General features: G+C 43.4%; 1 protein-coding gene and 1 non-coding gene across 2 annotated transcripts in view; both read right to left on the reverse strand.

Moving 5' to 3' along the window:
• Nucleotides 1-2,473, reverse strand: part of LOC126324491 (pH-sensitive chloride channel 2-like) — a 255,393-nt gene extending 252,920 nt beyond the window's left edge. The window contains exon 1 of the mRNA XM_049994987.1: nt 2,211-2,473. Within this exon, the coding sequence (XP_049850944.1) occupies nt 2,211-2,254 (44 nt within the window). The 5' untranslated portion in view covers nt 2,255-2,473. The remainder of the gene's footprint in view (nt 1-2,210) is intronic.
• An 8,124-nt stretch (nt 2,474-10,597) lies between these two features.
• Nucleotides 10,598-10,670, reverse strand: Trnat-agu (transfer RNA threonine (anticodon AGU)). The gene has a single exon. It is a non-coding gene; the product is annotated as a tRNA-Thr (tRNA).
• Between the last annotated feature and the right edge of the window lie 5,296 nt (nt 10,671-15,966).

Below are 15,966 nucleotides of genomic sequence, written 5' to 3' on the forward strand. Positions count from 1 at the left end.
CCCGTCTGCTTGTCGCCAAGTGGAGACGGCGCTGGGTGACTGGGGGTGCACTGGCCGACATGCCCACGTCAACAGTGGCAGCTTTGTCCGTCCCTGTGCCTCTGTCCAATCACTCTTGTACAGCGTAAGAGACAGTGATCAATGTCGCACTGTCATATAAAATGTCCGCTTGTTCCTATTTAACATCCACGTACAGGCTGAAAGCAATGTTGGCATAAATGAAACGTCGTCTCAGGTGGTTCGTCACAGAACAATTGCATTTCGTTCGATTTCTTACCCCTGTCTGTAGTGCACTAAAAATATCTACAGAGTAGTACAGATGCTGACGGTATGCACTGTGTGTTTAGGTTGGGAGCAAACTTGTTCCGTTCATTCACGGCACTTTCTGTTGTCAATAATGATCTCCACTTAACCCTTCGCCCTCAAGTTTACATTTAAAAAAAGATTTAATTGACTTGTCGTTATCCATTTAGCCAAACCAAATTAGTATTTACAGAGGTCACCAAGTGAATAAGGGTATTTTAACATTTTTGTGAGGTAGTGTTCCACTTATGTGTTTCATGAAACACATGATTATGTACAATATCAGCAGCTGTATAAATTTTATTGAAATGCGCTACTAATTCTACATTTATGTGGCCATATTGTCCGTTGTTGGTTTACAGTTCTCGAAGGTATTTAAAATTCTTTTTTCTCAACTACAAGAAAATCCGTGATTTATCACCAAACACGTTTCCTTTTATTAAGATAAAGCATCGTCGGTGAAGGTATTTCACGAGTGAAAAACCAGGCATGCAATACCACCATTGATGATGTTTTATATCAATGAAGCTAAAAGCATTTAATGACAAAATATGCAATTTCTTGTAGTTGCCAAGACGGAATTAAAATACCTTCAATAATGTGTCACTGATGTCGGTCTATGTAGGCTGCCTATGCTCTGTGATCTACATAAATCGGAGTTACTTGCACATTTTGATAAAATTTATACAGCAGCTGTTGGTTTAAGTAAACATGTATTTCATAAGCATTTCAAATGGAGCGAATACGATTTAAACTTCTTAGAAATTAAATGGTAGAAGTCAAGCTATTATTACTTTTCACTGTTTAAAGTATCACAATAACATTGAAGTGTCTGCTGTATTCGCCATACTTGAATGTCGTATTCACACGAAGTCGCATAATGATGTGCTGGTAGACTGCTCGTCTGGAGACATTAACTTCACGGTATTCCTCTTGCGTATCACTGATTCCCATCTCGAATGCAGTACTGGTCGTGTCTGCCTCGGTTTTTTCCCCCTGCGGTGTTAGTAATACAGTGATACACGGCAGTATGCATAGGTTTTTTGACGAAGAGTTGGCCGACATGCACCTCGTATGTGGGTTGACTGCTATAAAAGAGCGGCACAGGTACACTATGCTGAGCTGCTGCTGCAACAAAGACACCCTCATGACAGTACTTTTGTATCTGGGAGTTGTTGGATTATTCTGTATCTTGCGCTGTACGTTGGTAATTGCATGTTAGACCGTTCTTTAATGTTGTGAAGACATCTGCACAGTAAAAAAGTTAATTAGGAAATCGAACTAAATAAATCATTATTACATTATTAATCTGCAACGATCCATTGAAGACCAAGTGTCCCTTCTACGAATACACTCAAAAAATATCCCTGAATAAATTCAGAAATTTTTCGGAAGAGTTCGGCTATACGCTGTATATTCGATCGTTGTTGTACAACATTGTCTGTGAAGTTTTTGCGTTGTAAAAATCCATCTCTATTTTTTTCAGTGGTGCCAGAAGACGACATCCGTTCTCGAAATTCTAAGAATGAAGAGCATTATGGCGATAACATTGAATAAAACGCTGTCGGGTTTCCAGGCACATCAAGTGGTTAAAATGCCACGAGCTTTCTAGCAAGCACACCACGGCCATTGTCAAGCGAATGACAGCGAACGGCAATGGTCAGGAAATGAGTGGTCGAAAGCTCGTGGCATTTTACCACGTGACCTGGCTGGGACCCCCGAGAACATTTCATTCGTTCTCGAATTGCTGGCCACAGAGTTGCGGAAACTACCCTCGGGAGACTGCGCCGGTGCGGCATATTCGCCAGTTCTCACTCTACTCTCGCTATCGCTATGCAGAACTGAGTGCCTGACTGTAAATGAGTGTGAAGACACAGCGGTGCATTCTCCAGCAGGTGGGTACTCACGAGCAACAGGTGGCGGCGAGCGGCGGCGTCTCGCGGGCGGCCATGCGTGTGCGCGCGGTGCAGCGGCAGGTGTGCGTGGGGTGCCGGGCTGAGCCGAGGTGCGCTCAGTGCGAGGAGCTGTGGCGGACTGGCTGAGCCGCAGACACACCTGGGCGGGCCGCCGCCGCAGCAGCCACCGAAGGCGGCCGCCGCGTCTGCAGGCGACGTCACGCGCGCCCGGCGAACGTGTCTGCGGCCGCAGGGCCGAGGTCAGGGTAGCCGCCACCGCCCTTGCGGCAGCTTCCGCTGCAGGTGGCCGCCCACCAGCAACAGGTGCCGGCCGAGGTGGCGCACTGCACTCGCGACGAAGGCTCTTCAAATTACAGTTTGGCTGTCGACATCTACATTTTCTGCGGTTTCCGTTCAACTTTAGATTATCAGGAGCCATTGCCACCATCTCAGTGGATGCACTGTGTGTCGTGCTCTGGATGTGCCTGATAGATATCACGGTTAAATACAGAGCTCCAAGGTACTGGTTAAAGATGAGGAGACTACATGAGCTACGCACAATACTTGGTATTCCGATACAGACGACACGTCGCTTAGAAGTTGGCGTTTGGACAGGTGGCAAAGTGAGTGCAATGTAAGTGATGTAGACAGTGTGACTTCTTCCCTGACGTATGTTGTTGTTGTGGTCTTCAGTCCTGAGACTGGTTTGACGCAGCTCTCCATGCTACTCTATCCTGTGCAAGGTTCTTCATCTCCCAGTACTTACTGCAACTTACATACTTCTGGATCTGCTTAGTGTATTCATCTCTTGGTCTCCCTCTACGATTTTTACCCTCCACGCTGTCCTCCAGTACTAAATTGGTGATCCCTTGATGCCTCAGAACATGTCCTACCAACTGATCCCTTCTTCTTGTCAAGTTGTGCCACAAACTCCTCTTCTTCCTAATTCTGTTCCATACCTCCTCATTAGTTATGTGATCTACCCATCTAATCTTCAGCATTCTTCTGTAGCACCGCATTTTGAAAGCTTCTATTCTCATCTTGTCCAAACTATTTATCGTCCATGTTTCACTTCCATACATGGCTACACTCCATACAAATACTTTCAGAAACGACTTCCTGACACTTAAATCAATACTCGATGTTAACAAATTTCTCTTCTTCAGTAACGCTTTCCGTTGCCAGTCTACATTTTATATCCTCTACTTCGACCATCATCAGTTATTTTGCTCCCCAAATAGCAAAACCCCTTTACTACTTTAAGTGTCTCATTTTCCGATCTAATTCCCTCAGCATCACCCGACTTAATTCGACTACTTTCCATTATCCTCGTTTTGCTCTTATTGATGTTCATCTTAACCGATCTTTCAAGACACTGTCCATTCCGTTCAACTGCTCTTCCAAGTCCTTTGCTGTCTCTGACAGAATTACAATGTCATCGGCAAACTTTAAAGTTTTTATTTCTTCTCGATGGGTTTTAATACCTACTCCAAATTTTTCTTTTGTTTCCTTTACTGCTTGCTCAATATACAGATAGAATAACATCGGGGAGAGGCTACAACCCTGTCTCACTCCCTTCCCAACCACTGCTTCCCTTTCACGTCCCTCGACTCTTATAACTGCCATCTGGTTTCCGTACAAATTGTAAATATCCTTTCGCTTCCTGACGTAAGGAAGAATGAAACCTACCGATCCCAGCCGCCGTATGGTATGTTTCTTAACTGGACGCGGACCTTATCCCACTCTCTTGAACTCTTGAGCTTGGTTGGTCTGAGACAGGAACCTATATACAAGCGCTGGGCTGGGAAGAACCTTCCCCAGAACACACTGTCTTCCTCTGCCTGTAGTCCGCGAACAATAAGATATACATCACACTTAGACTACACAGAAACAGAAATACATACACTACTGGCCATTAAATTGCTACCCCACGAAGTTGACGTGCTACAGACGCGAAATTTAACCGACAGGAAGAAGATGTTGTGATATGCAAATGATTAGCTTATCAGAGCATTCACACAATGTTGGCGCCGGTGGCGACACCTACAACATGCTGACACGAGGAAAGTTTCCAACAGATTTCTCATACACAAACAGCAGTGATCGGCATTGCCTGGTGAAACGTTGTTGTGATGCCTCGTATAAGGAGGAGAAATCCGTACCATCACGCTTCCGACTTTGATAAAGGTCGGATTATAGCCTATCGCGATTGCGGTTTATCGTATCGCGACATGGCTCCTAGCGTTGGTCGAGATCCAATGATTGTTAGCACAATAAGGAATTAGTTGGTTCAGCAGGATAATACGTAATGCCGTGCTGGATCCCAACGGCCTCGTATCACTCGCAGTCGAGATGACAGGCATCTTATCCGCATGGCTGTAACGGATCATTTTGGCACAGACAACGAGCTGCCGACCAGCGTAGGGAATAGGCGCAGTTCACAACTGGCTGGCTTGTATGAGGAGGTAATCGGGTAGTTGGTACAATGCTAAAAGAAAGTAGAAAAGTGGCTTCGCATTTATGAAGAACCCAGTATGTTCCAACCCCCCCTCCCCTCCCTCCCCCCCGTAGGAAAATCAAATGGTGGGAAATAGTTTCTTCACATTGTTACTTCTGACACGGCAGAAACTAAAACGACCATAGATTATTGTATTCCATCCTGAAAAAAAAAGAAAAGGATTGGTAGTCAAATGGTTAAGGCAAATGCTGGACAGGCTCATTCGAAAATAACACGGGCGATGTTCTTGCATACCTTCCCCAACACAAGTTTGTGTTCCACCTGTTATAACCTCGTCAGCGAATGGCCGTTGAACTCAGTTCTTTCTTTCCTCTTTCTTCCCTGAAAAGGTATTTAAATCTACAGTTCCATCTACAAACATACTCCGCAACCCACCGTACGGTGCATGACGAAGGGTACTTTCTGCCACTACTAGTCATTCCCTTTCCTGTTCCAACTATAAATTGAGCAAGGGAAAAACCACTGTCTACATACCTCCATTGTCTTCGTGATCCTTACGCGAAATGTACATTGACCGCAACAGAATCGTTCTGCAGTCAGCTGCATATGCCAGTCCTCTAAATTTCTGCATTGGTGTTGCATGGAAAGAACGTCGTCTTCCGTCCATGGATTTCCAGTTGAGTTCCTATATTATCTCCGTAATACTTGCGTTTTGGTCCATCCTACCAGAAACAAATCTAGCAGCACTCTCCTGAACTGCTTTCATATTTTCTTTTAACGCGATCTCGAGCAGTACACAGGAATATAGATGATTTACACTTTGTATGCGAAAATTAGGCGGAGTGATAAGCTAAGGAACGAGGAGGTTCTCCTCTGTGAAATGAAATGTGATGTGGCTAGGGCTTTTCGTCGGGTAAACCGGTCACCTGGTGCAAGTCTTTTGAGTTGACGCCACTTCGGCGACATGCATGTAGATGGGGGTGAGATGATGATGAAGAGAACACAACACCCAATCCCCGAGTGGAGAAAATCTCCGATCCAGCTGGGAAACGAACCCGGCTTCTTTTTATACTTAAAGCAAGCTGCCATTCGTCACTCCAAATAAAAATTTTGCCTAAATCATCCTGCATCCTGCTACAGCAGCGGTTCCCAAACTTTCTGAGACCATTACCACAGAGTGCAGTCAGATATTAGCTAGTATCCCCAAAATCTTTTCCCCTTCCCCCCCCCCCCCCCCTCCTCTCGTTCTTTCGCTGTCATTTCCACCACCATCGCCAACTTAAGCACACAATCAGCAGCTTACTGAATTTTAGAATGAAAAAGAATTTTATTTCAAAGTTTTTATTTTTAAAATTTTGAAAAATAAATAATATTTAGTTTCTTTAGAAACTTATAAGTCAGTAAGACAGTTGCTACTGCTAATGTCTAACAACGTTTATATATATTGTGTTTGTTTTAGCTCAGAGCATATCATAAATCATGATCCAAATCCATTCAGTTCCTCGTTGTTATTTCATTGCTATGATAGTCAAAAATCTACCTCCGCATCTATCAATTTTTAATGCAACTATTCTTTTCCCTGCGTTGTGTTCCGACAGTGTGCGCATCTGTGCTGGTATGATAGCTCAAGCAATTCCCAGTGAGACTCAAAGACTTTCTACAACTCCTCCTCAGTAAATAAAGCTAACTATCCACGTTGAGGGTAGCCACTTGTAAACACGACATGTATTCACTTCACTACCTCTCTCCCTAGTGGCACTTGCTTCTATCCTAACCTGCACCCCCATTTAAAACAAACCACCTCAAAATATGTACACTATACCTACTGACTATAAAGAACTTGACTGCTTGCCTCCTTTTTCTGAATTGGCATCGATTGATGGAACACGTCCGGCTGTTAATGCTTTGTGTCTGATCACTCTAATAATAATAGTAGTAATAACACTTTGTGGAGCGCTATAGTAGCCCTTTTGCAGTTTCTGTTGTGTCAATCTGTCAACTAGTTCATTTATCCATTTTGAACTTAGTAATGAAGTGATTTCTAGTCTACTGCAGCAACTATGTACAACTCTGTATTTAGCTTTGTTTTCGCTGTGTGCGTCACTTTTATTGTCATCAATGTATGGTACGAACCACAATGTATATTTCTAGTGAGTGGACTATGTGAGGAACCTACACACCGCCCATTGTCATGCATTAATGCTAGTAATTCAGAAAAAATTAATTATTGATAACTCATACGTATGATCAGTATTAGAGTATTAGCAAATTTTAAAAGTTATAATGATCTTTTAAAAGATCAGGATATTAGGAGGTATCCCATGACGTTTGTCACCTCAGTGTACCTTATTTACACTACTGGCCATTAAAGATGCTACACCAAGAAGAAATGCAGATGATAAACGGGTATTCATTGGACAAATGTATTATACTAGAACTGACATGTGATTACATTTTCACGCAATTTGGGTGCACAGATCCTGAGAAATCAGTACCCAGAACAACCACCTCTGGCCGTAATAACGGCCTTAATACGCCTGGGCATTGAGTCAAACAGAGCTTGGATGGCGTGTACAGGTACAGCTGCCCATGCAGCTTCAACACAATACCACAGTTTATCAAGAGTAGTGTCTTGCGTATTGTGACGAGCCAGTTGCTCGGCCACCATTGACCAGCCGTTTTCAATTGGTAAGAGATCTGGAGAATGTGCTGGCCAGGGCAGCAGTCGAACATTTTCTGTATCCAGGAAGGCCCTTACAGGACCTACAACATGCGGTCGTGCATTATCCTGCTCAAATGTAGGGTTTCGCAGGGATTGAATGAAGGGTAGAGCCACGGGTCTTAACACATCTGAAATGTAACGTCTACTGTTCAAAGTGCCGTCAATGAGAATAAGATGTGACCGAGACGTGTAACCAATGGCACCCCATACCATCACGCCGGATGATACGCCAGTATGGCGATAACGAATACACGCTTTCAATGTGCGTTCACCGCGATGTCGCCAAACACGGATGCGACCACCACGATGCTATAAACAGAACCTGGATTCATCCAAAAAAATGACGTTTTGCCATTCGTGCACCCAGGCTCGTCGTTGAGTACACCATCGCAGGCGCTCCTGTCTGTGATGCAGCGTCAAGGGTAACCGCAGCCATGGTCTCCGAGCTGATAATCCATACCGCTGCAAACGTCGTCGAACTGTTCGTGCAGATGGTTGTTGTCTTGCAAACGTCCCCATCTGTTGACTCAGGGATCGAGACGTGGCTGCACGATCCTTTACAGCCGTGCGGATAAGATGCCTCTCATCTCGATTGCTAGTGATACGAGGCCGTTGGGATCCAGCACGGCGTTACGTATTACCCTCTGAACCCACCGAATCCATATTCTGCTAACAGTCATTGGATCTCGACCAACGCGAGCAGCAATGTCGCGATACGATAAACCGCAATCGCGATAGGTTACAATCCGACCTTTACCAAAGTCGGAAGCGTGATGGTACGGATTTCTCCTCCTTACACGAGGCATCACAACAACGTTTCACCAGGCAACGCCGGTCAACTGCTATTTGTGTATGAGAAATCGGTTGGAAACTTTCCTCATGTCAGCACGTTGTAGGTGTCGCCACCGGTGTCAACCTTGTGTGAATGCTCTGAAAAGCTAATCACTAGCATATCACAACATCTTATTCCTGTCGGTTAAATTTCACGTCTGTAGCACGTCATCTTCGTGGTGTATCAATTTTAATGGCTAGTAGTGTAATTCAGATTCGTGACTGAAACATAATCAAACCCTTTTTAGTTTTACCCCACAGGAAATTTAATTTTACCCCTCAGGCAGTAAATATCCCTAGGCTTCGAACCACTGTCCTACAGCAGGTATGAGAAGCAGGAGAGCAGTACAGATTCATCTGTTCACAGCTGCTCTGTTTAACTCTACTCAGACGACGCTTTTAAGTTACTGAGAGTGATATGAGATGGATTAAGGCCATTACAGAGATGAATGGAAAGCTTTGTGGCCTAATTAAAGTGGAAAACAATGGAAGCGTTCGACGACGATTCCAAAAAGGTCGTATATCTGTGCGGAATGAAGACTGAGGAGAGAAGCAGACCTGCTCAGTTTAAAGAAGATAACGCGCTTGAAACATCTTCGGAGCTCCTCAAATCGTTAAATCATGCCAGAAAAGATAAATGAATGAAAATTATGGACAGTACGAATTTTACTCTTGCTAGCAGAAAAGCCTAGTCTCTCCTTCGTAAGCTGAACTTCACGTCAGCACAACTTAGTAAACGTACCACAGTTAATGTACAATCCATAGAGAAACACCTTTTCTTAAATTTCAGATCAGTAGCCGATAATAAATTCAGTAGAAGAATCAAAAGTGAACTGCGTAAATCTAAACGAGCGTCTCAGTGACATCACCTGTCTTCTAAACCATTTACATCTTCAAGTTCAGTTGAAGAATCAAAAGCGAACTGCGTAAATCTAAACGAGCGTCTCAATGACATCACCTGTCTTCTAAACCATTTACATCTTCAGAAGTTGAAAAGATTTAAAGAGCTTCCAAAGTGAGAACAGTGCATGCTGTGAACCTGATACTGTAAATGTGATACTAAACGATGGCTTGCTTCTTTCTCGGGTGAATATTAGAATCAGGCACACGAGTCCTCTTAAAAAGACTAAAATTATTGCTCTGCTGGAACCGGGAAAAGATCGAGACCTTCCGCAAAGCGACAGATCAGTCGTATTGCTCACTATTATATACAGATTACAAGAGAGGTTGATCCCAAAAAGGAACAGCACTGGTAACTGAAGAAATAATTCCAACAGAAAAAGCTGGATTCCAATCCAATAGTGACTGCAGTCAGCAAGTCCTCTTGCCTCTTTGGAAACTGGCTTAGAAAAGAGAGGACAAAGCCTTACTGTTTTCTTACACCTGTTCGCAACATACGACACAGTCTGCAGAGAGGGACTACTAAGAAAATTTACCAACGCAGTTCCATACATAGAGTTCATACCCTTATTGGGTGATACGGTCAATAACCGCTTTTTTCACGTTTGCTGGCAACACATGCAGGGATATGTACACCGTCTGACAAACAAAGTGAAATACACAGAAGACACCGTCAGATGTCAGTACAACTTCACACACATTGTCGTAGGATCCTTTAGATATGATCTAGAGATCTGGCCTTCACGCCCGCTGTTGAGATTCAGAGGGCAGAAGTTGGTAAACTGAGTCGCGGTTTATGAGGTTTTCAGCGATTTTAATTTAATGTATTTTACGTTAGAACTTCAGAAGTTAGAGGCCTGGATCACAACCTTACCTTTGTCGAAATAAGTGGAGTATCCAGTCGTCAAGTAGTGTTGCGCGATCTCTGACTTACCGGGTAGTCTTTAGCGATTGTACTGTTGGCGTTCAGTAAAGCGTTCTTCTAGGGTTCTGGTAGTTTGTGCGAGGTATGACAGACTAAGTTGGCAAGGGATATGTTATGATACACCTTCAAATTTCAGAGACGTGTGTAGCCTTTCTGTGTAAGAAAAATTTAATGTTAGTGGGCGGACGTAGTACCCCTCGCAGTGTAACAAAAACAATCAGTTCAGACCCCAAATGGTTTTTATTTTTATGGATAGTGATCGTCTGAGTCACACATAATCCGTCTTCCGAGCAGTTATGTCTCTATTGGTGATGTGAAGAATCAATGCAGGCAGCCGCAGAAAGTGTTAACAGACGCCTGTCATCAGCAACTGGCTCCGCACATCACCAATGGAGACATTACTGATGTGCGGACAGTCCATGGTCATCTGAATCAGATTAACATCCCATGAAAGTAAACACCATTTATGATGGTCGCTGACGTTCCAGTTATGACACAAAGAAATTAATTATATTGGCTGCCAATGGGAGTTGATTGAAATCAATCAGGAAAGTTGAAAACATTTGCCGGATCAGGATTCGAAACTGGATCTTCTGCTTACTAGGCAGATGCGCTGACCACTGCGCCATCCGGACACAATGATTATCGCCAGTGCACGGACTACCCAAGCACACCTCCCGTGAAACCCAAATTCTGAACCTATCCACAAACTATTGATGCAGTGCCCCTTGTTCATTATCCTTATTTCTAGCGGTATTTCACCGATTCCTTAAGCGTTCGAGCGTGACGTACATCCACACTGCCAAGTGATCACTGCTTGTCTTCGCCTTAATTATATTTGTGGTCCAAAAGAACGTACACAATTTTGAACCTACAGCCACTACGAATCTATCCATAAAGGAATTAATAACATTAGCTCTCTGGGAGCATTGATTAAATCAAAAGGTGCAGGATCGAACGTCTACGAAAGAAGAGACGTCACATATATATTCCAAATAATAAATGGCTCTGAGCACTATGGGACTTTACAGCTAAGGTCATCAGTCCCCTAGAGCTGAGAACTACATAAACCTAACTAACTAAGGACATCACACACATTCATGCCCGAGGCAGGATTCGAACCTTTTTACTCTTTTTTAGAAAGACGATATTCGGTGACTTAATGACATGCAAAATAAGTGAATCGTACGGTCATGGCAGTTCTCACCTATCGGTTTGAGATATTCTTACATTGCTGGACCCGTGAAAATGGAAACTATTTACAAGCTGATAAAGAAGTTCAAATGGTTCAAATGGCTCTGAGCACTATGGGACTTAACATCTATGGTCATCAGTCCTCTAGAACTTAGCACAACTTAAACCTAACTAACCTAAGAACATCACACAACACCCAGTCATCACGAGGCAAAGAAAATCCCTGACCCCGCGGGAATCGAACCGGGGAACCCGGGCGTGGGAAACGAGAACGCTACCGGATAAAGAAGTCCGTGTTATTAAGTTTAAACAGTTTATAAATGGGTTTTTGAGTCCGTTACGAGTCACAATGCCTTGATACCTTGCTCAAGTTATCTCAACATTGCAAAATGTTTTGGAGTATGAAACCACCAGGTAAGAATGGCAATCTGGCGGTACAAAATTTAAATAGACTTATCCGCTGTGCGAAGTCGCGCAGATTTCTGAAATGTGTTCGGATCTATCAGTTTCCTGTACATGCAATATTCCTGAGAAGGGTAAAATACGAAGAATTAACAGATTGGAGTATTGAGGTGTGGCATACGACATAAAAAAGTCGTTCAGTGTTGGTACCTAATTCATAAATCTTTTTTTTTTCAAAACGAGCTTTCTGTAATTTTTTTGAAAGAATAAAACGCCATTTGACTGTACATTACTGTATTTTTCTTCTGTGCTATCTGGATTTCGGCTATTGCGCCGCTGTCAAGTGCAATTCTAAAAGTTCTTAGACCATTACCACATCGTATCTGGTAAAGTCAGCCCTGCTTTTGGCTCTACTGAACATGCAGTCAAATAATGGTTTATTCCTCCAAGAAATACTGTAAGACTATGACTCAGCACCATCGAAAACTTTCTGCTGTCGTGTAACTTACAGTAATAGTGAAATCAAAGTTATGGTACAAGAGATGGCGACAGTGGTAGACAAAGACTTTGGTTCCCAATTGTGAGGAAAACCTCAATGTAAATTCAGACTGATTATTGTAACAGTTCATCGCAGATGTCAGAGCTAAGCCGCTTGTGTAATGCCAGATAACGTATACTGTTATTAGTGTCCTACTTGCTTAGAGTGAGGCTTTTAAGGAGTAGAATCAACAAATGTCAGATGCACTTCAGTATGCTTTGTGATGCAATCTCTTAGGTCTTATCTCAAACACAGGCTTTTAGAACGAGTCATATGCGTCTCTAGGAACTGAAATGAGATCTTGTTTGTTTCGACTTTCGCATACAGTAAAGAGCGTGATTACGTTTCGAGGGACCTGAGGGTCAGATGTTCCTTCTTTCAGTTCTGAGAAGAGACGCTCGTACTTGCAGCAGAGTAAGAACTGTAACAGACTGAAAGGAAACAGTCGTTACTGAAGCTATTGACGCACGATCGCTACACAATTTAAACGAACGATTTCTGTAATTTCTAAAGACCTCATTGATTTTCAGATGCGGAGAATGAAATGTGACGTTGCCGTGGAATTCGTAGTTAATGCAATTTTTGTAATGTACTGATCAGCCAAAAGAAACATGACCACCTGTTTAATAGCGCCTTGACCCATCTGAAGAAAGCAATAGAGCAGCTGTAGTGCGTGGCATGTAATCGACAAGTGTTTGGCATATTTCCGAAGCTGTGTGCCACCGGAAGTCTCTGCACAGGTCTCGCAGTTCCCGTAGAAATCGGGCCTGTGCTTTGTGGGTGCGGAGCTGGCGCTCGTTAGCTCCCCAGATGTGGTCCATAGAGTTCAGAACAGGCGAATATGGTGGCCAAGACACCAACGGGAGCTCACTGTCATGGTCCTCGAACCAATGTAACACGATTCTGACCGAGCAAGGTGGCGCAGAGGTTAGCACACTGGGTTCGCATTCGGGAAGACTACGGTTGAAACCCGCGTCCTACCATGCTGATTTAGGTTTTCCATGATTTCCCTAATTCGCTTCAGGCAAATGCTGCGATGGTTCCTTTGAAAGGGCACGGTCGATTTCCTTTCGCATCCTTCCCTAATTCGATAGTACCGATGACGTCACTGTTTAGTCCCTTCCCCTAAATCAACCTACCAACCAGTTCTAGCCTTGTGACACGGACATTTATCCTGCTGGGAGATGCCATCGCCCTCGGGGAAGACATCAAGCATAAAGTGACGCAGCTGGTTCACAATAATGTTCACATGGTCCACAGCTGTCAAGATGACTTCGATTACTACCAAGCGTTCCATGGGAGCTACGGCGAATGTCCCTTACGATATTGCCTCCAACAGGCTGCGTCAGTGGCGTGATGCATGTTTCGAGCAACCGTACGCCTGCAAGACGGCGTACACAATCACGACCGTCGACTTGGTGTAGAAAGAAACGTGAGCCATTCGACCAGTTAACATGTTTCCTTCAATATACGGCCCAGTCCCGATTATCTCGTGCCCGCTGAAATCTAATTGACGATGTCGTCTACGGTGGAGCCACAAGGCCAACAATGTCCACTGAATGGTGTGCTCCAGAATTTGTCGTCAGATCTGCTTTACAGAGCGGGCAAGCCTTTGACCTCCGCATTCCGTGATGAGGAGTGGTCGTTCTTGCATAATAATAAAAAAAAGAAGCAAGAAATAATAACTGGAATTATACTATATAATATACATCTGATCTATACGTCTCGCGCATGCGCGCCGTCCTCTGTGAGGCAGACCGCGAAGCCCTCGCGGTCCGCAATCTCTAGTCACACGACGAGGCCCATACAACGGGCTTAAAGTGAATTTGCTACATCTTGTTTAATAGAAGTGACAAAACATTATGGTTATTCATCAAGTTTAATAAAGTTGACATAGGACATGTGTTAGGCAAACATTTAAATAATATTTTAAGTAAGTACTACACGTTGCATCCTGTAGGATGACCATATCTAATATAATTTACTAGCACATTATAATATTAACTCTTTGCAGGTTCTGAAAAAGACGTTATTACTAACGTTGAAACGTAGGTAAACGATAAAGTTAACCTGCAACTGTAGGCTGTATATTCATAAAACAATATCAGTTGCTGTCGCTGCATAGAAATGTTAAAAATTAAGAAATTATACTAGATTTGGCACTCGAGGTAATTTCTTTAGCGTTTTTTGCTGCAGGGTGGAGAGACAGAGCAGATTTTGTGAACTGCGTTGCGTCGGTTCTCGATTGTGCTCAGGAGGAATAGTGTTTTATTACACAAAGGTAGTTTGAACCTGACATTAAACCGGATTGCCTTCACGCAACCTGATTCTTCGATACAAATACCTAAAAACCGAACTTAATATTGAAAGCGAATTGTATGAACAAAAGTGGGTTATGGTAATGGTTATCTCATCTGAGATTGAATATATTAGTACCCTCCCGAAAACAACCAAGATACCGCTATAAAGAGCTGGTATGTAACATATTTTGCACGCAAAGGAGAACACTGAGGATGCTTAAAGGAAAGAATAGAAAGAAAAAGATTTCATTATAACACGTCAAAATATACTGAAATATTCCAGATAACTAAGCATGAACAAATAACCAAGGAATACAAAACTTACATATTGTATTTCTTTCGCACATTCTGTGCTACGACAATGTCCTCTCTTGTCGATCCAGTATTTCTTAAAATCAGTTCTTCTGGCATGCACATGTATATTACGTAGCATCGCACTGTTTGTTGAATCGTTCATTCGAAAATTTACGTTTGCTGGTTCACTAAAATCAGCAACGAAAGAGTAAAAAGGTAACCAAGTCCTTAGAACTATTCATAACAAAAGACAAAATTTTTATGATTGGTATGTTTCGTATTTTATTAGGATCGAGCGCTGCGGCAATTATTTGCATATCTGCGCTCGGAGGTTCATAGTGTTTATTTGAAGCAGTTAATGCTGGACTCGCGTCTTTGTGTAGGCGCACATTACAAAAATATTTCTTTCCCTAACATTTGCGCTGTGATGTGTAACATTTTATCAACTACAGCTCGATGGCTATTCTTCTCTTTTATGACAAATGTTTTATATACAAAGCATCAGAAACCCAATAATGTTACACCGTGCAACATCTTGTCACCTCCTCTTGGTTCCGCGCCCCTCAACAACTTCGACAGACGTTCGCGAGAGCAGCACGTGAACAGCCGGCGACTTTCGCCGCTTCCGAGATGCTTGTTCCCAGGCGGCGAATCAGAACAATCTTTGGTAAAGAACAAAGTCACATATGTGAGTGTATTTAGGGCCCATATAGTTACTAGAATGATTCTCCATTCGTCTCTGCTCCGCTGATACACATACCGTACTTACTTAACCGCCGGGCCCTGATTACCTCGCTGTTTGGAGCCCTAAAAGAGCAACCTTCATCATTAGCTTTCTCCACCGCACCTCGCGATGCACGTGGCTATAATACGCTGACTCATCAGTGTACAATTGCCATTTTATGTGGCACTATGTTACTGAAGTGTCACAGTTGCATGTGCTCAGTGTTGTATAGCGTTCCAACTGAAAATTTTATGTAAATTGAAGGTGGAGGAGGGTGGGAGGATGGGGAGAAAGGAAAGGTTTTACTTGCCAGCTTGACCGGGACGTGACGTGGAACTGGCAACGGCAAGTGAAATGTGTACCAAACTGGGATTCGAAGCCGGGATCTCGTGCTTACTAGGCAGTTGCGTTAACCACTGTGCCTTCCGGGACACAGTGTTATCGCAACTGCGCGGGTTATCTCGGCACTGGTCGCCGCCG

Source organism: Schistocerca gregaria, chromosome 2, assembly GCF_023897955.1.
Source record: "Schistocerca gregaria isolate iqSchGreg1 chromosome 2, iqSchGreg1.2, whole genome shotgun sequence".
NCBI lineage: Eukaryota > Metazoa > Arthropoda > Insecta > Orthoptera > Acrididae > Schistocerca > Schistocerca gregaria.